This window comes from Salvelinus namaycush, chromosome 2 (genome assembly GCF_016432855.1).
Source record: "Salvelinus namaycush isolate Seneca chromosome 2, SaNama_1.0, whole genome shotgun sequence".
Taxonomy (NCBI): domain Eukaryota; kingdom Metazoa; phylum Chordata; class Actinopteri; order Salmoniformes; family Salmonidae; genus Salvelinus; species Salvelinus namaycush.
The window spans coordinates 78607208-78631792 of NC_052308.1; the positions used below are offsets into that span (position 1 = coordinate 78607208).

General features: G+C 44.9%; 1 protein-coding gene across 1 annotated transcript; it reads left to right on the forward strand.

Annotated features, from left to right (window-relative positions):
• Positions 1–407: 407 nt before the first annotated feature.
• Positions 408–24020, forward strand: LOC120023704 (DENN domain-containing protein 1B-like; the record flags this gene model as incomplete). Its single annotated transcript, XM_038967771.1, has 19 exons — positions 408–550; positions 776–845; positions 2237–2317; positions 4970–5023; positions 12539–12649; positions 13189–13289; positions 13696–13741; positions 14980–15081; positions 15445–15570; positions 17250–17351; positions 18397–18490; positions 20842–20882; positions 21004–21060; positions 21322–21357; positions 21531–21650; positions 22209–22306; positions 22527–22728; positions 22842–23006; positions 23280–24020. Coding segments are annotated over 19 exons (2490 nt in total), but the record flags the coding sequence as incomplete, so codon positions are not given.
• Between the last annotated feature and the right edge of the window lie 565 nt (positions 24021–24585).

Consider the following 24585-nt stretch of genomic DNA (forward strand, 5'->3'; position numbering starts at 1 on the left):
ATGGACACATAGAGAGAGAGAGAGATTATGGACACATAGAGAGAGAGAGATTATGGACACATAGAGAGAGATTATGGACACATAGAGAGAGAGATTTTCATCCATCCATCCCTCTCTCCCTTCTCTCCCTCCCTCCATCCATCCTTTTCTCCCTCACTTCATCCACCCTTCCCTCCTACTCCCTCCTCCTTCCTCCTACTCCTCCTCCCTCCTCCTCCTCCCTCCTCCTCCTCCTCCTCCTCCTCCCTCCTCCTCCTCCCTCCTTCTCTTCCTCCTCCTCCTCCCCCTCCTCGTCTTCCCCCTCCTCCCTCCTCCCTCCTCCCTCTCCCTCTCCCTCCTCCTCCTCCTCCCTCTTCCTCCTCCTCCTCCTCCTCCCTCTCCCTCCTCCTCCCTCCTCCTCCTCCTCCTCCTCCTCCTCCTCCTCCATCAGAGTGAGAGATGTGGTAGCAGTGCAACACTTCACCTTTGTGTTGACTGACTTGGAGGGATGCCAACGCTTCGGCTTCTGTCGCCTCACCAGCAGCTCACACACCTGCCTCTGTATGCTTAGGTAAGTGAGAGTGTGTGTGTGTGTGTGTGTGTGTGTGTGTGTGTGTGTGTGTGTGTGTGTGTGTGTGTGTGTGTGTGTGTGTGTGTGTGTGTGTGTGTGTGTGTGTGTGTGTGTGTGTGTGTGTGTGTGTGTGTGTGTGTGTGTGTGTGTGTGTGTTCATCTCTGTATTTAGTGACAACATTAACCATACACTACTTTCATAATATGTGCACTTGTGTGTTGTAGCTACCTACCTTGGTTTGAAGTGTTTTACAAACTTCTGAACAACCTGGCTGACTATCTGACCAAGGGACAGGTGAGTCTCTCAGTAACCTGGCTGACTATCTGACCAAGGGACAGGTGAGTCTCTCAGTAACCTGGCTGACTATCTGACCAAGGGACAGGTGAGTCTCTCAGTAACCTGGCTGACTATCTGACCAAGGGACAGGTGGGTCTCTCAGTAACCTGGCTGACTATCTGACCAAGGGACAGGTGAGTCTCTCAGTAACCTGGCTGACTATCTGACCAAGGGACAGGTGAGTCTCTCAGTAACCTGGCTGACTATCTGACCAAGGGACAGGTGAGTCTCTCAGTAACCTGGCTGACTATCTGACCAAGGGACAAGTGGGTCTCTCAGTAACCTGGCTGACTATCTGACCAAGGGACAGGTGAGTCTCTCAGTAACCTGGCTGACTATCTGACCAAGGGACAGGTGAGTCTCTCAGTAACCTGGCTGACTATCTGACCAAGGGACAAGTGGGTCTCTCAGTAACCTGGCTGACTATCTGACCAAGGGACAGGTGAGTCTCTCAGTAACCTGGCTGACTATCTGACCAAGGGACAGGTGAGTCTCTCAGTAACCTGGCTGACTATCTGACCAAGGGACAGGTGAGTCTCTCAGTAACCTGGCTGACTATCTGACCAAGGGACAGGTGGGTCTCTCAGTAACCTGGCTGACTATCTGACCAAGGGACAGGTGAGTCTCTCAGTAACCTGGCTGACTATCTGACCAAGGGACAAGTGGGTCTCTCAGTAACCTGGCTGACTATCTGACCAAGGGACAGGTGAGTCTCTCAGTAACCTGGCTGACTATCTGACCAAGGGACAGGTGGGTCTCTCAGTAACCTGGCTGACTATCTGACCAAGGGACAGGTGAGTCTCTCAGTAACCTGGCTGACTATCTGACCAAGGGACAGGTGAGTCTCTCAGTAACCTGGCTGACTATCTGACCAAGAGACAGGTGGGTCTCTCAGTAACCTGGCTGAGTGTCTGTGGGTTTCATCCCCTCCCTCCCTCGTACTTGATTGATCAATTAACGTCACTGTCTGAAGAGAGTTGTGCCAGTAACCGAAAGGTCGCTGGTTCAAATCCCCTGGCCGACAAGGTGAACAATCTGTCCATGTGGCACTTAACCCTAATTTGCTCCAGGGGCGCTGCACTACTATTACGGAGCCTGTAAAACAACACGTCACTGCACCTACCTGGTGTGTGACAATAAAACGTCTTAATTCTTTTCATGGGATGAGTTTGACACCCCTGCTTTATACTGGACTGTATTGTGTCTACAGTTCTTTACAGTCAAGTTCCTTCAAACATTTTCCTGGCTTTGATATGTCAAGTCAATTTAATTAGTATTTCATAAGCATTTAATTAGTATTTCAAAAGTATTTCATTAGTGTTTCATGAGTATCGCTTGCTTCTCAACAGACCAATGAGATGCGAGAACTGCTGGCCGCCCTCTACACACATCCCCTGCCATTGGCTGTCGGCTCTGTCACTCTGCAGCTGGTAAGCCTCAACTAGTCTATTCATCCCAACTTAGTATTTTGTCCCATCAATTCTAATTCCAAGTGGAAATTCCAATTCCAACCCATTATATAGGAAACACAATCATATTACGTTACGCGGTTGTCATGGAAACTGTTTTCTGTGTTGTAGTGTATCATGTGGATTTGTTATTAGATAGAGGGGTTTTCTGGGCTGTGTGGTAGTGTGTTGTGTTTCTCTCTGAGGGAGAGAAGCTATTGGTCAGGACAGAGATGCCCCGCCCTCCTGGACATGCCCCCCTCACCCCAGGGAAGGAAGGGGTGAGTCCTGGAACCCTGCTAGGTCTGGACTAACACCTCGAACCTAAAACCTGGTCTGGACTAACAGCTAGAACCTAAAACATGGTCTGGACTAACACCTAGACCTAAAAATAGGTCTGGACTAACAGCTAGAAACTAAAAACCTGGTCTGTTTTAACACTTATAACCTAAAACATGGCCTGTTCTTACACTTATAACCTAAAACCTGGTCTGGACTAACAGTTAGAAACTAAAACCTGGTCTGTTTTAACACCTAGAACCTAAAACCTGGTCTGGACTAACAGTTAGAACCTAAAACCTGTTCTGGACTAACACTTAGAACCTTAAACCTGTTCTGGACTAACACTTAGAACCTAAAACCTGTTCTGAACTAACACTTAGAACCTAAAACCTGTTCTGTCATAACACTTAGAACCTAAAACCTGGTCTGGACTAACACCCACTAGAACCTTAAAACTGGTCTGCTGCACTAACACCTAGAACCTAAAACCTGGTCTGGATTAACATATATAACCTAAAACCTGGTCTGGATTAACACCTATAACCTAGTCTGGATTAACACCTATAACCTAAAACATGGTCTGTTTTAACAGCTAGAACCTAAAACCTGGTCTGGACTAACACCTAGAACCTAAAATTGGTCTGGACTAACAGCTAGAAACTAAAACCTGGTCTGTTTTAACACTTATAACCTAAAACATGGCCTGTTCTTACACTTATAACCTAAAACCTGGTCTGGACTAACAGTTAGAAACTAAAACCTGGTCTGTTTTAACACCTAGAACCTAAAGCCTGGTCTGGACTAACACTTAGAACCTAAAACCTGTTCTGAACTAACACTTAGAACCTAAAACCTGTTCTGAACTAACACTTAGAGCCTAACACCTGTTCTGTCATAACACTTAGAACCTAAAACCTGGTATGGCCTAACACCCACTAGAACCTTAAAACTGGTCTGCGGCACTAACACCTAGAACCTAAAACCTGGTCTGGATTAACATCTATAACCTAAAACCTGGTCTGGATTAACACCTATAACCTAGTCTGGATTAACACCTATAACCTAAAACATGGTATGTTTTAACAGCTAGAACCTAAAGCCTGGTCTGGACTAACACCTAGAACCTAAGAATTGGTCTGGACTAACAGCTAGAAACTAAAACCTGGTCTGGACTAACACTTATAACCTAAAACGTGGCCTGTTCTTACACTTGTAACCTAAAACCTGGTCTGGACTAACACTTAGAACCTAAAACCTGGTCTGAACTAACACCCACTAGAACCTTAAAACTGGTCTGCTGCACAAACACATATAACCTAAAACCTGGTCTGGATTAACACCTACAACCTAAAACCTGGTCTGGATTAACACCTATAACCTAAAACCTGGTCTAGATTAACACCTATAACCTATAACCTGGTCTGGATTAACACCTACACCCATTCCTAAAACCTGGTCTGGATTAAGATTTATAACCTAAAACCTGGTCAGAATTAACAACTATAACCTAAAACCTGGTCTGGATTAACACCTATAATTTATAACCTGGGCTGGATTAATACCTATAACCTAAAACCTGGTCTGGATTAACACCTATAACCTATAACCTGGTCTGGATTAACACCTATTACCTAAAACCTGGTCTGGATTAACACCTATAACCTAAAACCTGGTCTGGATTAAGACCTATAACCTAGTCTGGATTAACGCCCATAACCTAAAACCTGGTCTGGATTAACACCTATAACCTAAAACCTGGTCTGGATTAAGACCTATAACCTATAACCTGGACTGGATTAACACCTATAACCTAAACCTGGTCTGGATTAACACCTATAACCTAAAACCTGGTCTGGATTAACACCTATAACCTAAAACCTGGTCTGGATTAACACCTATAACCTAAAACCTGGTCTGGATTAACACCCATAACCTAAAACCTGGTCTGATTAACACCTATAACCTATAACCTGATCTACTACTAAACCAAGACATAGTTAACACCTAAAACTAGACTAATCAAAAATCTAAAATCACCTGGACACTCTGTGAACCCTGGTTCTCTCAAGATGATCTCTCCGAACCAGACCTGATAACAGGATCATGATGGGTCTACCAGTACTAACATACACCCAGATGATCTCTCAGAACCAGACCTGATAACAGGATCATGATGGGTCTACCAGTACTAACATACACCCAGATGTTGTTCTTTCTGACTAGGACTGCACCTCAAATGGCATGCTATTCCCTGCATAGAGCCCTATGCCCCATGGTCAGAAATAGTGCACCTCTGGAATAGGGTGCCATTTGGGATGGAAAGTAACTGCTACTTGTTCCCTTCCTCCCCAGGTCCCGTACTTCATCGCTCCAGACCCCAGAGGGCTCCCTTCCATCCCTGAGAGTGTGAGTCTACTGTCACTGTAATACACGAACCCTGACCCTAATCCTAACCCTGACCCTGACCCTGACCCTAACCCTAACCCTAACCCTAACCCTAACCCTAACCCTGACCCTAACCCTGATCCTGACCCTGACCCTAACCCTGACCCTAACCCTAACCCTAACCCTGATCCTGATCCTGACCCTAACCCTGATCCTGACCCTGACCCTAACCCTGACCCTAACCCTGATCCTGATCCTGACCCTGACCCTGACCCTGACCCTGACCCTGACCCTAACCCTGATCCTGATCCTGACCCTGACCCTAACCCTGATCCTGAACCTGACCCTGACCCTAACCCTAACCCTAACCCTAACCCTAACCCTAACCCTGACCCTGATCCTGACCCTGATCCTGACCCTAACCCTAACCCTGATCCTGATCCTGACCCTGACCCTAACCCTGATCCTGACCCTGACCCTAACCCTAACCCTAACCCTGACCTAACCCCAGAGGGCTCCCCTCCATCCCTGACAGTGTTAGTCTGCTGTCACTATAATACACTGTTGTAATCATCTATAGCACGTGTCAAACTCATTCCATGGAGGGCTGAGTGTCTGCTGTTTTTTTCTCCTACCTTGATCTTGATTGATGAAGTAAAGTCCTTAATTAGTAAGGAACTCCCCTCACCTGGTTGTCTAGGTCTTAACTGAAAGGAACAACCATAATCCAGCAGACTCTAGGCCCTCCATGGAATGAGTCTGAGCTACAGTGTATCTGTATCCTAGTGCTACTGCTGTTGGTACATTGATAATAGTGTTTGGTTCTAAGTTCTGCTACAAATTCAAGTCAAACAATTCAAGTCACTGGGTCGTACAGATGTATTCACCACACTGTGTCGTACAGATGTATTCACCACACTGGGTCGTACAGATGTATTCACCACACTGTGTCGTACAGATGTATTCACCACACTGGGTCGTACAGATGTATTCACCACACTGTGTCGTACTGATGTATTCACCACACTGTGTCGTACAGATGTATTCACCACACTGAATCGTACAGATGTATTCACAACACTGTGTCGTACAGATGTATTCACCACACTGTGTCGTACTGATGTATTCACAACACTGTGTCGTACAGATGTATTCACCACACTGTGTCGTACAGATGTATTCACCACACTGAATCGTACAGATGTATTCACAACACTGTGTCGTACAGATGTATTCACCACACTGTGTCGTACAGATGTATTCACCACACTGAATCGTACAGATGTATTCACAACACTGTGTCGTACAGATGTATTCACAACACTGTGTCGTACAGATGTATTCACCACACTGTGCCGTACAGATGTATTCACCACACTGGGTCGTACAGATGTAGTCACAACACTGGGTCGTACAGATGTATTCACCACGCTGGGTCGTACAGATGTTAGATGTATTCACCACACTGTGTCGTACAGATGTATTTACCATGCTGGGTCGTACAGATGCTAGATGTATTCACCACACTGGGTCGTACAGATGCTAGATGTCTCCGCACAAGGAGGCAAAAACAGACTTTCCTCCATCGCGATGTCCCCCAAAGGCCCTTCTGCTAACTTGATAGCCCCGGTCTGCTAACTGCTAGCTTGATAACCCCGGTCTGCTAACTGCTAGCTTGCTAGCCCCGGTCTGCTAACTGTTAGCTTGCTAGCCCCGGTCTGCTAACTGTTTGCTTGTTATCCCCGGCCTACTAACTGATAGCTTGTTAGCCCCGGCCTGCTAACTGTCTGAATCGCCGTGTCCCCAGCCAGCCCAACCACTCACTGGACCCATATGATCACTTGGCTACGCATGCCTCTCTCTAATATCAACATGCTTCGTCCATTACTGTCCTGGTTAGTGATTACTGTCTTATTTCACTGTTGAGCCTCTAGCCCTGCTCAATATAACTTAACCAACCATGTTGTTCCACCTCCTACATATGCGGTGACATCACCTGGTTTAAATGTCTCTAGAGACTATATCTCTCTCATCATTACTCAATGCCTAGGTTTACCTCCAGTGTACTCACATCCTACCTTACCTTTGTCTGTACACTATGCCTTGAATCTATGCTATTTTGCCCAGAAACCTGCTCCTTTTACCCTCTGTTCCGAACGTGCTAGACGGCCAGTTTGTATAGCCTTTAGCCGTACCCTTATCCTACTTCTCCTCTGTTCCTCTGGTGATGTAGAAGTTAATCCAGGTCCTGCAGTGCCTAGCTTCACTCCCACTCCCCAGGTGCTCTCATTTGTTGCCTTCTGTAACCGTAAAAGCCTTGGTTTCATGCATGTTAACATTAGAAGCCTACTCCCTAAGTTTGTTTTACTCACTGCTTTAGCACACTCTACCAACCCGGATGTCTTAGCCGTGTCTGAATCCTGGCTTAGGAAAACCACCAAAAACCCTGAAATCTCCATCCCTAACTATAACATTTTCCGCCAAGATAGAACTGCCAAAGGGGGCGGTGTTGCAATCTACTGCAAAGATAGCCTGCAGAGTTCTGTCTTACTATCCAGGTCTGTACCCAAACAATTCGAGCTTCTACTTCTAAAAATCCACCTTTCCAGAAACAAGTCTCTCATCGTTGCCGCTTGCTATAGACCACTCTCTGCTCCCAGCTGTGCCCTCGACACCATATGTGAATTGATTGCCCCCCATCTATCTTCTGAGCTCGTGCTGCTAGGTGACCTAAACTGCGACATGCTTAACACGCCGGCCATCCTACAATATAAGCTTGATGCCCTCAATCTCACACAAATTATCAATGACCCTACCAGGTACAACCCCAAATCCGTAAACACGGGCACCCTTATAGATATCATCCTCACTAACTCGCCCTCCAAATACACCTCTGCTGTTTTCAATCAAGATCTCGGCGATCACTGCCTCATTGCCTGCATCCGTAATGGGTCTGCGATCAAACGACCTCCCCTCATCACTGTCAAACGCTCCCTAAAATACTTCTGCAAGCAGGCCTTTCTAATCGACCTGGCCGGGGTATCCTGGAATGACATTGACCTCATCCCGTCAGTAGAGGATGCCTGGTTATTCTTTAAAAGTGCCTTCCTCACCATCTTAAACAAGCATGCTCCATTCAATTTTTTTTTTTTTACCAGGAATAGATATAGTCCTTGGTTCACTCCAGACCTGTCTGCCCTTGCCCAGCACAAAAACATCCTGTGGCGTTCTGCATGATATGCCCCCGTGATATGGAACTTTTCAGGGAAGTTAGGAACAAATGTACACAGGCAGTTAGGAAAGCTAAGGCTAGGTTTTCAAACAGAAATTTGCATCCTGTAGTACAAACTCAAAAAAGTTCTGGGACACTGTAAAGTCCATGGAGAATAAGAGCACCTCCTCCCAGCTGCCAACTGCTCTGAGGCTAGGAAACTCTGTTACCACCGATAAATCCACTATAATTGAGAATTTCAATAAGCATTTCTCTATGGCTGGCAATGCTTTCCACCTGGCTACCGCTACCCCGGTCAACTGCCCGGCATCCTCCACAGCAACCCGCCCAAGCCCCCACCATTTCTCCTTCACCCAAATCCAGATAGCTGATGTTCTGAAAGAGCTGCAAAATCTGGACCCCTACAAATCAGCCGGGCTAGACAATCTGGATCCTCTCTTTTTAAAATTATCTGCCGAAATTGTTGCAACCCCTATTACTAGCCTGTTCAACCTCTTTTTCATATCGTCTGAGATTCCCAAACTGCTACAGACCTATATCTATCCTACCCTGTCTTTCTAAGGTCTTCAAAAGCCAAGTTAATAAACAGATCACCGAACATTTCGAATCCCACCGTACCTTCTCCGCTATGCAATCTGGTTTCAGAGCTGGTCATGGGTGCACCTCAGCCACGCTCAAGGTCCTAAATGATATCATAACCACCATCGAAGAGAGATTACTGTGCAGCCATATTCATTGACCTGGCCAAGGCTTTTGACTCTGTCAATCACCACATTCTTATTGGCAGCCTTGGTTTCTCAAATGACTGCATCGCCTGGTTTACCAACTACTTCTCTGATAGAGTTCAGAAAGTCAAATCGGAGGGCCTGTTGTCCGGACCTCTGACAGTCTCTATGGGGTGCCACAGGGTTCAATTCTCTGGCCGACTCTCTTCTCTGTATACATCAATGATGTTGCTCTTGCTGCTGGTGATTCTCTGATCCACCTCTACACAGACGACACCATTCTGTATACTTCTGGCCCCTCTTTGGACACTGTGTTAACTAACCTCCAGACGAGCTTCAATGCCATACAACTCTCCTTCCGTGGCCTCCAACTGCTCTTAAATGCAAGAAAAACTAAATGCATGCTATTCAATTGATCACTGCCCGCACCTGCCCGCCTGTCCAGCATCACTACTCTGGACGGCTCTGACTTAGAATACGTGGACAACTACAAATACCTAGATGTTTTGGTTAGACTGTAAACTCTCCTTCCAGACTCATATTAAGCATCTCCAATCCAAAATTAAATCTAGAATCGGCTTCCTATATCGCAACTAAGCATCCTTCACTCATGCTGCCAAACATACCCTCGTAAAACTGACCATCCTACCGATCCTCGACTTCGGCAATGTCATCTATAAAATAGCCTCCAACACTCTACTCAACACATTGGATGCAGTCTATCACAGTGTCATCCGTTTTGTCACCAAAGCCCCATACACTACCCACCACTGCGACCTGTACTCTCTCGTTGGTTTGCCCTCGCTTCATACTCATCGCCAAACCCACTGGCTACAGGTTATCTACAAGTCTCTGCTAGGTAAAGCCCCGCCTTATCTCAGCTCACTGGTCACCATAGCAGCACACACTCGTAGCAAGCGCTCCAGCAGGTATATCTCACTGGTCACCCCCAAAGCCAATTCTTCCTTTGGTCGCCTTTCCTTCCAGTTCTCTGCTGCCAATGACTGGAACGAACTGCAAAAATCACTGAAGCTGGAGACTCATATCTCCCTCACTAGCTTTAAGCACCAGCTGTCAGAGCAGCTCACAGATCACTGCACCTGTACATAGCCCATCTGTAAACAGCCCATCCAAGTACCTCATCCCCATACTGTATTTATTTATTTATCTTGCTCCTTTGCACCCCAGTATCTCTACTTGCACATTCATCTTCTGCACATCTACCATTCCAGTGTGTAATTGCTATATTGTAATTACTTCGCCACCATGGCCTATTTATTGCCTTAACTCCCTTATCTTACCTCATTTGCACTCACTGTATATAGACTTTTTGTTTTCTTTTTTTCTACTGTATTATTGACTGTATGTTTTGTTTCTTCCATGTGTAACTCTGTGTTGTTGTATGTGTCGAATTGCAATGCTTTATCTTGGCCAGGTCGCCGTTGCAAATGAGAACTTGTTCTCAACTAGCTTACCTGGTTAAATAAAGGTGAAATAAAAAAATAAAATAAAACATCAGTCAGGAGAGGCTTTGAAACTAGGGAGTGCACATCCTTGCAGCCTGCCACAGTCCACTAGATAATTACCCTTCTCAGACACAAAGAGCTATTTCTGAGAATAAGCAATCTATTCACAGTCAAGTGGATATAATGATGCATAACATATAGAGATAATATAATGAACTATAAAAGTGAAACTATAACATACAGATAGAATATAATGACATAGAACAGCGAAGCTATAACATATAGAGATAACATAATGATATAGAACAGTGAAGTTATATCATATACAGATAATATAATGATATAGAACAGTGAAGCTAAAAAACATACAGAGATAATATAATGATATAGCTTCACTGTTCTATACCATACAGAGAGAATATAATGATATAGAACAGTGAATCTATAACATACAGAGAGAATATAATGGTTTAGAACAGTGAAGCTATATCATATATAGATAATATAATGACATAGAACAGTGAAGCTATATCATATACAGATAATATAATGACATAGCTTCACTGTTCTATAACATACAGAGAGAATATAATGACATAGAACAGTGAAACTATAACATATAGAGAATATAGTGATATAGAACAGTGAAGCTATAACATATATAGATAATATAATGACATAGCTTCACTGTTCTATAACATACAGAGAGAATATAATGACATAGAACAGTGAAGCTATAACATATATAGATAATATAATGACATAGCTTCACTGTTCTATAACATACAGAGAGAATATAATGACATAGCTTCACTGTTCTATAACATACAGAGAGAATATAATGACATAGAACAGTGAAATTATAACATATAGAGAATATAGTGATATAGAACAGTGAAGCTATAACATATATAGATAATATAATGACATAGAACAGTGAAGCTATATCATAGAGATAATATAATGATATAGAACAGTGAAGCTATAACATATATAGATAATATAATGACATAGCTTCACTGTTCTATAACATACAGAGAGAATATAATGACATAGAACAGTGAAGCTATAACATATATAGATAATATAATGACATAGCTTCACTGTTCTATAACATATATAGATAATATAATGACATAGAACAGTGAAACTATAACATATAGAGAGAATATAATGATATAGAACAGCTATAAGACAGTGCTACAGGGCAGTAGTTTACAATCTATTAGCTCTAACATATGCCTCCTACCTCACCGTTATGGAAACATCCTGTTTAGAGACTGGCCCCCTTTACACATACTGTAGATCATTCCATCTAACCCAGAACACATTCATCACTGTTGCTAGGATACTTATACAATTATAAACATACTAAAACATGCTCAAGGCAATTAGTCAGTTTCCAACAATGGTATATACACATCATAGATAACCATTGTCTTGACGTTGATTATACATCTCATAGATAACCATTGTCTTGACGTTGATTATACACATCATAGATAACCAGTGTCTTGACATTGATTATACATCTCATAGATAACCATTGTCTTGACGTTGATTATAGATCTCATAGATAACCATTGTCTTGACGTTGATTATACATCTCATAGATAACCATTGTCTTGACGTTGATTATAGATCTCATAGATAACCATTGTCTTGACGTTGATTATAGATCTCATAGATAACCATTGTCTTGACGTTGATTATAGATCTCATAGATAACCAGTGTCTTGATGTTGATTATACATCTCATAGATAACCATTGTCTTGACGTTGATTATACATCTCATAGATAACCAGTGTCTTGACGTTGATTATACATCTCATAGATAACCAGTGTCTTGATGTTGATTATACATCTCATAGATAACCAGTGTCTTGACGTTGATTATACATCTCATAGATAACCAGTGTCTTGATGTTGATTATACATCTCATAGATAACCAGTGTCTTGACATTGACAGAGAGATCATTACGAGAAGATAAGACACTATAAAGTGTCCATGTGTGTGTGTGTGTGTGTGTGTGTGTGTGTGTGTGTGTGTGTGTGTGTGTGTGTGTGTGTGTGTGTGTGTGTGTGTGTGTGTGTGTGTGTGTGTGTTACAGAGGAACCTGACAGAGTTGGTGGTAGCAGTAGATGTGTCTAACCTCCTCCAGCTCTATGCCAGCATGTTGTTTGAGAGACGTATCCTCATCCTCTCCAGCAAACTCAGCACAGTGAGGATACACACACATATATACATATATACCCCAACAACTCACAACACTTTATTCAACCCTTCTGAAAAGTTGCTTTCCGTAATTTCTAACAGAAATGCTGTTCTGATTGGGCTCCCTCTCTCCCCCCTCTGTCTCTCCCTCCCTCTCTCTCTCTCTCCCTCCCTCTCTCTCTCTCTCTCTCTCTCTCTCTCTCTCTCTGTCTCTCTCTCTCTCTGTCTCTCCCTCCCTCTCTCTCTGTCTCTCTCTCTCTCCCGCCCTCTGTCTCTCCCTCCCTCTCTCTCTCTCTGTCTCTCACTCTCTCCCCCCTCTGTCTCTCCCTCCCTCTCTCTCTCTGTCTCTCTCTCTCTCTGTCTCTCTCTCTCCCCCCCTCTGTCTCTCCCTCTCTCTCTCTGTCTCTCTCTCTCTCTCTCTGTCTCTCTCTCTCCCCCCCTCTCTCTCTCCCTCCCTCCCTCCCTCTCTCCCTCCCTCCCTCCCTCCCTCCCTCCCTCCCTCCCTCTCTCCCTCCCTCCCTCCCTCTCCCTCCCTCTCCACTCCAGTTGACAGCGTGTGTTCATGCCCTCAGTGCTGTGCTCTACCCCATGTACTGGCAACACATCTTCATACCTGTCCTGCCCCCCCACCTACTGGACTACTGCTGGTTAGAGAGAGAGAACACACACACACACACACACACACACACACACACACACACACACACACACACACACACACACACACACACACACACACACACACACACACACACACACACACACCTACACACACACACGTGTACACACACCTACACACACACGTGTACACACACACACACACACACGTATACACACACACGTGTACACACACACACATGTGTACAGACACACACACACACGTGTACACACACACACACGTGTACACACACACACACACACACACACACACACACACACACACACACACACACACACACACACACACACACACACACACTGAAATGTATATATATTAAAGCTCTCTCTCTCTGTCTGTCTCTCTGTCTGTCTGTCTGTCTGTCTGTCTCTCAGTGCTCCGATGCCCTTCCTCATAGGAGTCCACTCCAGTCTGACAGAGGTACAGTAACTACAGCGTCTCCATGGTTTCCATAAGGATCTAATGGTGTTTCATCCCTCTGACAAGCAGCCAGGACCTGCAGGGCAGAATGAATCATACAGTATACTATGAGACCACATCGGAAATTAACTGACTGATGGACAGACGGATGGACGGACGGATTGACGGACAGACTGTTTTTGTGATTGATCGATTGACTGGTTGATGGACTTACTAACTGACTGATTGATTAGTTGATTGGTTGGTTTGTTGACTGACTGACTGATTGATTGATTGATTAACTGATTGGTTGGTTTGTTGACTGACTGACTGATTGATTAGTTGATTGGTTGGTTTGTTGACTGACTGACTGATTGATTAGTTGATTGGTTGGTTTGTTGACTGACTGACTGACTGATTGACTAGTTGATTGGTTGGTTTGTTGACTGACTGATTGATTGATTAGTTGCTTGGTTGGTTTGTTGACTGACTGATTGATTAGTTGATTGGTTGGTTTGATGACTGACTGACTGATTAGTTGATTGGTTGGTTTGTTGACTGACTGACTGATTAGTTGATTGGTTGGTTTGTTGACTGACTGACTGATTAGTTGATTGGTTGGTTTGTTGACTGACTGACTGATTAGTTGATTGGTTGGTTTGTTGACTGACTGATTAGTTGATTGGTTGGTTTGTTGACTGACTGACTGATTAGTTGATTGGTTGGTTTGTTGACTGACTGATTGATTAGTTGATTGGTTGGTTTGTTGACAGACTGATTGATTAGTTGATTGGTTGGTTTGTTGACTGACTGATTGATTAGTTGATTAGTTGGTTTGTTGACTGACTGATTGATTAGTTGATTGGTTGGTTTGTTGACTGACTGATTGATTAGTTGATTGGTTGGTTTGTTGACTGACTGACTGATTAGGTGATTGGTTGGTTTGTTGACTGACTGATTGATTAGTTGATTGGTTGGTTTGATGACTGACTGACTGATTAGTTGATTGGTTGGTTTGTTGACTGACTGACTGATTAGTTGATTGGTTGGTTTGTTGACTGACTGACTGATTAGTTGATTGGTTGGTTTGTTGACTGACTGATTGATTAGTTGATTGGTTGGTTTGTTGACTGACTGATTGATTAGTTGATTGACTGATGTATTGATTGATATATTGATGTATTGATGTATTGATTGATTGATGTATTGATTGATTTATGTATTGATTGATTGATGTGTTGATTGATGTATTGATCCAGAGAGTGAGAAGCCGGGGGTTAGAGGAGGTGGTGATTCTGAATGTAGACACCAACACTATAGAGTCTCCCTTCGATGACCTGAAGAAGATACCAGCAGATGTGGTAATGTGAATGTCTGTGTGTGTGTGTGTGTGTGTGTGTGTGTGTGTGTGTGTGTGTGTGTGTGTGTGTGTGTGTGTGTGTGTGTGTGTGTGTGTGTGTGTGTGTGTGTGTGTGTGTGTGTGTGTGTGTGTGTATGCCTGCTTTCACGCATCCGTGCGTTTGAGCAAGTAAGCAAGTTTAGATGTGTGTGTAACTTGCATGTGGACTTGTGTGTGTGTGTGTCTTTATAACAATGTGTGTGTGTGTGTGTGTGTGTGTGTGTGTGTGTGTGTGTGTGTGTGTGTGTGTGTGTGTGTGTGTGTGTGTGTGTGTGTGTGTGTGTGTGTGTGTGTGTGTATGTGTGTGTGTGTGTGTGTGTACCAGGTATCAGGTCTGAAGTTGTCTCTGAAACGTCAGGCAGCGTCAGCAGGTGTGGGCGTGGCCAAGGCCTTCCTCAGGGCTCAGGCTCTGCTGTTTGGAGGATATGGAGACGCTCTGAAGGGAAACACGGTTAGAACGATAATACTCTGGAATACTCTGGGAACACGGTTAGAACGGTAATACTCTGGAATACTCTGGGAACACGGCTAGAACAATAATATTCTGGAATACTCTGGGAACACGGTTAGAACAATAATACTCTGGAATACTCTGGGAACCCGGTTAGAACAATAATACTCTGGAATGCTCTGGGAACCCGGTTAGAACAATAATACTCTGGAATGTTCTGGGAATACGGTTAGAACAATAATACTCTGGAATGCTCTGGGTACACGGGTAGAACAATAATACTCTGGAATGTTCTGGGAACACGGTTAGAACAATAATACTGCGGAATACTCTGGGAACACAGTTAGAACGGTAATACTCTGGGAACACGGCTAGAACAATAATACTCTGGAATGCTCTGGGAACACAGTTAGACCGATAATACTCTGGAATGTTCTGGGAACACAGTTAGAACGTAATACTATGGAATGCTCTGGAAACACAGTTAGAACGTAATACTCTGGAATGCTCTGGGAACACAGTTAGAACGTAATACTCTGGAATGCTCTGGAAACACAGTTAGAACGTAATACTCTGGAATGCTCTGGGAACACAGTTAGAACGTAATACTCTGGAATGCTCTGGGTACACGGTTAGAACGTAATACTCTGGAATGCTCTGGGTACACAGAACAATAATACTGCGGAATGCTCTGGGAACACAGTTAGAACGTAATACTCTGGAATGCTCTGGGTACACGGTTAGAACATAATACTCTGGAATGCTCTGGGTACACAGAACAATAATACTGCGGAATGCTCTGGGAACACGGTTAGAACGTAATACTCTGGAATGCTCTGGGTACACGGTTAGAACGGTAATACTCTGGGAACACAGTTAGAACGTAATACTCTGGAATGCTCTGGGTACACGGTTAGAACGGTAATACTCTGAAATAGTCTGGGTACACGGTTAGAACGGTAATACTCTGGGAACACAGTTAGAACGTAATACTCTGGAATGCTCTGGGTACACGGTTAGAACGGTAATACTCTGGAATGCTCTGGGTACACGGTTAGAACGGTAATACTCTGAAATACTCTGGGTACACGGTTAGAACGGTAATACTCTGGAATAGTCTGGGTACACGGTTAGAACGATAATTCTCTGGAATACTCTGGGAACACGGTTAGAACGATAATACTCTGGAATACTCTGGGAACACGGTTAGAACGGTAATACTCTGGAATGCTCTGGGTACACGGTTAGAACGGTAATACTCTGGGAACACAGTTAGAACGTAATACTCTGGAATGCTCTGGGTACACGGTTAGAACGGTAATACTCTGGAATGCTCTGGGTACACGGTTAGAACGGTAATACTCTGGAATGTTCTGGGTACACGGTTAGAACAAAAATAATCTGGAATACTCTGGGAACGCAGTTAGAACAATAATACTCTGGAATGCTCTGGGTACACGGTTAGAACAATAATAATCTGGAATACTCTGGGAACGCAGTTAGAATAAATAACATTAAAATACAATAACGTGCAGATGCTTTTTACTCTGTATTTAATAATATTGTAGAATACTCTATAATACTGTATATAAAGACACCTGTTTCAATAAAGTGTCTTCTCTTCACCATCTCTCTGCCTCTCCCTCCCTCCCTCCCTCCCTCCCTCCCTCCCTCTGTAGAATGGTCAGGTCATGTTCTGTGAGGAAGTGTTCCTGGACCACAGGTCTCCCAGTATGAGACAGTTCCTACAGAGTGCTGTCCATCTGCAGCTCTTCAAACAGGTACCTGTGTGTGTGATGTGGTGTGTGTGGTGTGTGTATATCAGTATGAGTGCCCTCCTCCTCCTGCAGCTCTTCCAACAGGTGAGTTCATCTCAAGACAGGACGCTGCCCTCTGCTGTTCTGGGGATGCCATAACAAAACAAACATGAGAACAAGTAGCACACACACGCATGCGGATATCAAATGTCCTCGTGGAATGGAGGTGTAAAACAAACAAGAAAAACAGGTCAACATACAAACATCAAAAGGTCATTTGTAGTCTAGATGTCTGACCATCAGCAAAAGAGAATAATCCACATTCTGCAATAATCCACATTCTGCAATAATCCACATTCTGTAATAATCCACATTCTGTAATAATCCACATTCTGCAATAATCCACATTCTGTAATAATCCACATTCTGTAATAATCCACATTCTGTAATAATCCACATTCTGTAATAATCCACATTCTGCAATAATCCACATTCTGTAATAATCCACATTCTGTAATAATCCACATTCTGCAATAATCCACATTCTGTAATAATCCACATTCTGCAATAATCCACATTCTGTAATAATCCACATTCTGTAATAATCCACATTCTGCAATAATCCACATTCTGTAATAATCCACATTCTGTAATAATCCACATTCTGCAATAATCCACATTCTGTAATAATCCACATTCTGTAATAATCCACATTGTGTAATAATCCACATTCTGTAATAATCCACATTCTGTAATAATCCACATTCTGTAATAATCCACATTCTGCAATAATCCACATTCTGTAATAATCCACATTCTGTAATAATCCACATTCTGTAATAATCCACATTCTGTAATAATCCACATTCTGTAATACAGCTCCACTTCCTTAGGTGTTCATTGTCACAACAATTCAACCGTTATGTCTTTGTCAGGATGACAGAAAAAACAGTTCTAAGTTTATTATTAGAAACATATTGATATTCAGTAGAATGATCTTCTCAGGGTTGAATAGGAGTCACTATGATGTACTAACGAAGCAGTTCATTGACTGGGTTTTGCTTTTCAGTTTATTGATGGACGTCTGGAGCTGCTGAACAGAGGGATGGAGCCAGACGACCTGTTTGAACAAGAGATGCTACAGTGTGGAACAGCAGAAGCAGGTGTCTGTCTGTCTGTCTGTCTGTCTGTCTGTCTGTCTGTCTGTCTGTCTGTCTGTCTGTCTGTCTGTCTGTCTGTCTGTCTGTCTGTCTGTCTGTCTGTCTGTCTGTTTAAGTCCTCACAAACCGATGCTGGCCAAATCAAATCAAATGTATTTATATAGCCCTTCTTACATCAGCTTATATCTCAAAATGCTGTACAGAAACCCAGCCTAAAACCCCAAACAGCAAGCAATGCAGGTGTAGAAGCACGGTGACTAGGAAAAACTCCCTAGAAAGGCCAAAACCTAGGAAGAAACCTAGAGAGGAACCAGGCTATGAGGGGTGGCCAGTCCTCTTCTGGCTGTGCCGGTTGGAGATTATAACAGAACATGGCCAAGATGTTCAAATGTTCATAAATGACCAGCATGGTCAAATAATAATAATCACAGTAGTTATCGAGGGTGTAGCAAGTCAGCACCTCAGGAGTAAATGTCAGTTGGCTTTTCATAGCCGATCATTAAGAGTATCTCTACCGCTCCTGCTGTCTCTAGAGAGTTGAAGTGCATCAATAAGTGCATTGACAACGTCGTCCCCACAGTGACCATATGTACATATCCCAACCAGAAGTCATGGATTACAGGCAACATCCACACCGAGCTAAAGGCTAGAGCTGCCACTTTCAAGGAGCGGGACACTAATCCGGACACTTATAAGAAATCCTGTTATGCCCTCAGACAGGCAAAGCGTCAATACAGGACTAATATTGAATCCTACTACACCGGCTCTGACGGTCGTCGGATGTGGCAGGGCTTGAACATTCTTACGGACTACAAAGGGAAACCCAGCTGCGAGCTGCCCAGTGACGCGAGCCTATCAGACGAGCTAAATGCCTTTTATGCTCGCTTTGAGGCAAACAACACTTAAGCATGCATAAGAGCACCAGCTGACGACTGATGCGGAGCCAGATGGATTACCAGGACGTGTACTCAAAGCATGCGCGGACCAACTGGCAAGTGTCTTCAATGACATGTTCAACCTCTCCCTGACCGAGTCTGTAATACCTACATGTTTCAAACAGACCACCATAGTCCCTGTGCCCAAGGAAGTGAAGGTAACATGCCTATATGATTACCCGCCGTGGCGTTCACGTCGGTTGCCATTAAGGTTTTTTGAAAGGCTGGTCATGAGTCACATCAACACCATCATGCCAGACACCCTGGACCCACTCCAATTCGCATACCGCCCCAACAGATCCACAGATGACACAATCTCAATCGCACTCCACACTGCCCTTCCCCACCTGGACAAAAGAAACACCTACGTGAGAATGCTGTTCATTGACTACAGCTCAGCGTTCAACACCATAGTGCCCTCAAAGCTCATCACTAAGCTAATGACCCAGGGACTAAACACCTCCCTCTGCAACTGGATCCAGGACTTTCTGACGGGCCGCCCCCAGGGAGGTAAGGGTAGACAACAACACATCTGCCACGCTGATCCTCAACACGGGCGACCCTCAAGTGTGCGTGCTTAGTCCTCTCCTGTATTCCCTGTCCACCCACGACTGCATGGCCAAGCACGACTCCAACACCATCATTAAGTTTACTGACGACACAACAGTTGTAGGCCTGATCACCGACAACGATGAGACAGCCTATAAGGAGGAGGTCAGAGACCTGGCAGTGTGGTGCCAGTACAACAACCTCTACCTCAATGTGAGCAAGACAAAGGAGCTGAACGTGGACTATAGGAAAGGGAGGGCAGAAAAGACCACCATTAACATCGACGGGGCTGAAGTGGAGCAGGTCGAGAGTTTCGGGTTCCTTGGTGTCCACATCACCAATGAATTATCATGGTCCAAACACACCAAGACAGTTGTGAAGAGGGCACGAAAACACCTTTTCCCTCCTCAGGAGACTGAAAAGATTTGGCATGGGTCCCCAGATCGTCAAAAGGTTTTACAGCTGCACCATCGAGAGCATCCTGACCGGTTGCATCACCACTTGGTATGGCAACTGCTCGGCATCTGACCGTAAGGCGCTACAGAGGGTAGTGTGTACAGCCCAGTACATCACTGGGGCCAAGGTTCCTGACATCCAGGACCTCTATACTAGGCGGTGTCAGAGGAAGGCTATGCATAGTCACTTTACAAATTACCTCGATTAACCTGCACCCCCCGCACATTGACTCGGTACCGAAGGCCCCAAAAATTGTCAAAGACTCCAGTCACCCAAGTCATAGACTGTTCTCTCTGCTACTGCACGGCAAACGGTACCAGAGCACCAAGTCTAGGACCAAAAGGCTCCTTAACAGCTTCTACCCCCAAGCCATAAGACTGCTGAAAAATTAATAACTCTCTCTCTCTCTTTCAGGAAGCACCAAAGCCTATCATCAACTGGTGGGCAACCTGAAGGTAAGAACTTACAGTGTTCTGTAATTTACAAAACACACATCTTTTACACTTACTTGCTATTGGTTAAATAATGTCTCAAGTGTTCTGATTGGTCTGTCTGATTATTTTGCTCTGTTGGTAGAAAGGGGGAGGAGCTCTCATCCTTAACGTCAAGTCTAAGACTCACATGTACAAGTCGGTAAGTGCGTAGTCTGTGTGTGTGTCTGTGTGTCTTTGTGTGAGTGTGTGTGTGTGTGTGTGTGTGTGTGTGTGTGTGTGTGTGTGTGTGTGTGTGTGTGTGTGTGTGTGTGTCTTTGTGTGTGTGTGTGTGTGTGTGTGTGTGTGTGTGTGTGTGTGTGTGTGTGTGTGTGTGTGTGTGTGTGTGTGTGTGTGTGTGTGTGTGTGTGCTCCCTTAGTGAAATATGGTTTCCTACTAATTATTTTCTGTCTTTTCTTTCAGGCCAAACGTGGCTTGAGGAACTTTCTATCACCCAAGGTATGTGTTGTTGTTGTTGTTTTGTAGTGTGTGTGTGTGTGTGTGTGTGTGTGTGTGTGTGTGTGTGTGTGTGTGTGTGTGTGTGTGTGTGTGTGTGTGTGTGTATGTGTGTGTGTGTGTGTGTGTGTGTGTGTGTGTGTGTGTGTGTTAATCCTCTCTCTATATATGTGCAGGAGCACGTTGAGATTCTCTCCCTTAAGAGAGGCAACTCCGTGTCTGGAACACACACACACCGCCGCAAACAATCAGACTCCCTTCAGAGCCGTTTACCAATCACACAACACTTTGGGAAGGTAAGACCTGCCTCTATTACCAATCACACAACACTTTGGGAAGGTAAGACCTGCCTCTATTATCAATCACATGTATTTATAAAGCCCTTTTTACATCAGCAGTTGTCACAAAGTGCAGTACAGAAACTCAGCCTAAAACCCTAAACAGCAAGCAATGCAGATGTAGAAGCACGGTGGCTAGGAAAAACTCCCTAGAAAGGCAGGAACCTAGGAAGAAACCTAGAGAGGAACCAGGCTCTGAGAAGTGGCCAGTCCTCTTCTGGCTGTGCCGGGTGGAGATTATAACAGTACATGGCCTTTTAAGGCCAGATTGTTCTTCAAGATGTTCAAACGTTCATAGACGATCAGCAGGGTCAAATAATAATCACAGTGGTTGTAGAGGGTGCATCAGGTCAGCACCTCAGGAGTAAATGTCAGTTGGCTTTTTATAGCCGAGCATTCAGAGGTCGAGACAGCAGGTGCGGTAACAGGTTAACCTCTTCTATTGTGATGATTTTGCTATGTCTTGCTGTGTCGCATTATGACATGCCTATGTCTTGTTCTGTCGCGCTATGTCAGTCTCGTCCCCGTCGTCCAGTTAACAAACAAGGCTGTCTCCTTGACGATGAGAACACACAAGAGAACAGAGACACCTGGGAAGAAGACTGGCAGGACAGGTGAGAGAGAGAGAGAGAGAGGGCGGGAGAGTGAGAGTGAAGAGTATGAATGAGAGACAGGAAGAGAGTGAGTGAGTGAGTGAGTGAGTGAGTGAGTGAGTGAGTGAGTGAGTGAGTGAGTGAGTGAGAAAAAGAGAGAGGGTGAGTGAGTCAGAGACACAGACTGAGTCAGAGACAGAGAGTGATGGAACCAAAATGTTCATCCATATGTGTGTATCAGTGCTGTCTCAGGCCCCGTGGCAGACCCAGAGCTCCAGGAGGAGGAGGGGGGAGACTCAGGCATGTGTGACCCAGAAGAGATGGACCTCCTGGGGGAGATCTTTGACACGCTGAGTGCCCGGAGCTCCCATGACCGCGGCCTGCTCTACGGGACACGAAGTCTAGACCTGTTTGGACCTGATACTACTGACTACATCAGACAGGTGAGGACAGCACATGACAGGTCACACACACACGGAAACAGCACACTGACACACACACACACTCGGAAACATCCCAGACACAGACCTCATCTCCTCACCCTGTGTGTCAACAGAGGGGCCTGGCCACTCCCAGTCAGGAGAGTCTAGGCGTGTCCATCGGTGGGAGTGGCAGTCTGCACAGCTGGAACCAGGAGGAGGGGCTACATTACATGGGGGAGGGGCCAGAACAGACAGATGACTCTGATTGCCTAGGAGAGGAACAGGCGTTGTCAGAGGAAGCATCAGAAACACCTCAAGGAAGGAGAGAGGACGGGAGGAGAGAGGAGGGAAGGAGAGAGGAGGGAAGGAGAGAGGAGGGAAGGAGAGAGGAGGGAAGGAGAGAGGAGGGGAGGAGAGAGGAGGGGAGGAGAGAGGAGGGAAGGAGAGAGGAGGGAAGGAGAGAGGAGGGGGTGGAAAAGGGGTTGGTGAAGGCAGAGGAGCTTAAAGAGAGGAAAGAGGTGGGGATGGAGAGATGGAATGTTCTGAGGCAAGGAGGGCATGATGATCAACAGGTGGAGGAGAGGAAGAGGGATGAAGACATCACTATGGAGCCAAAGATTCAGTCTGAATGTGTGGATGAGAATGGGAAGCGGAAAGAAGTGGAGGGAGAGAAAGAGAGAGAGAAGATGCAGAATGACAGAGGTAAAGAACAGCAACAAGAAGAGGAGAACCAGTGGAAGGGGCAGGAGAGAGGCCCCAATACACCAGGAGAATTACCCAGGAACAGAGGGCCAAGGCCGGGTACTGAGTCTAGGGCCGGGGCCGGGGCAGTGGAGGACAACCAGGAAGAAGGAGACAGACTCTTCCCCAAAACCACTGCTTTTCCTGGGCCTGAGAACGGCACAGCAACCCGTGCTTCTAAACAACCCCTGGGTCAGCTAGAAAGAGGAGAAAAGGGGGAGGAAATAGAGGTGGGACCACCACCCCTTTCTCCCAGTGTTCCATCTGCTGTAGCACTGTTCCAGTCACCGGCCTCCGTGCAAACCCTCCATGGGAAGGCCCAGACCAGGGGCTCGCCTAAACCCAGTAAGCCCAGCAACACACCTCGGACCTGGGACACTATACAGAAGAGCTGCCCTCAGGAACCCAACAACACCCAGGTCTCACCGAATGACAGAGCTGGACCTGTCATAGCCACATCTGTCCTGACTACGCCTATAAATAACCAATCAGAACCAGGGGGGAACACCACAGCGCAGGAAGACCCGCCCCCTGTCAAGGTGTCTGAGCTGAAGAAGAGATTTGAGGCTTGATGATTGGTGCAGGACTGTTTGAGTGGCGCATAGCTCAGCCAATGATTTTGCCGTTTTCAAAGACTGAGGGACTTGCTGAGTCAGAGAAGAAATTGGGATGGGAAGTGAAACTCAGGAACATGAAGCGCTCTGAATGTTGCAAGTAGAAATAGAATGAATAGAATTGACACAATCCCATATTCTAACCGACAGACAGTAATTCCGGTTCAACACCACACATTTCTATCTGAACATTCTGTAACGTTCTTATACAGGTCTATGATGTAATGCATACGGCCAGAGGTTTTTCTCAGGGTGTATTCACTTGGAAGCAAACGGAACCGAACGGGAAGGGACCGTTCTGAATCTTTCCAATAGAAACTCTCATTTTCGTTGGAAAATATTTTCAGTTTGGATTAAACTGTTACCATTGCAAAACGTTTTGATACAACGCTAAACATTTTGCTACATTGTGCGACTATTGAATAGCAGTGGTGGAAAAAGTACCCAATTGTCATACTTGAGTAAAAGTAAAGATACTTAATAGAAAATGACAAGTAAAAGTAACCCATTAAAATACTACTTG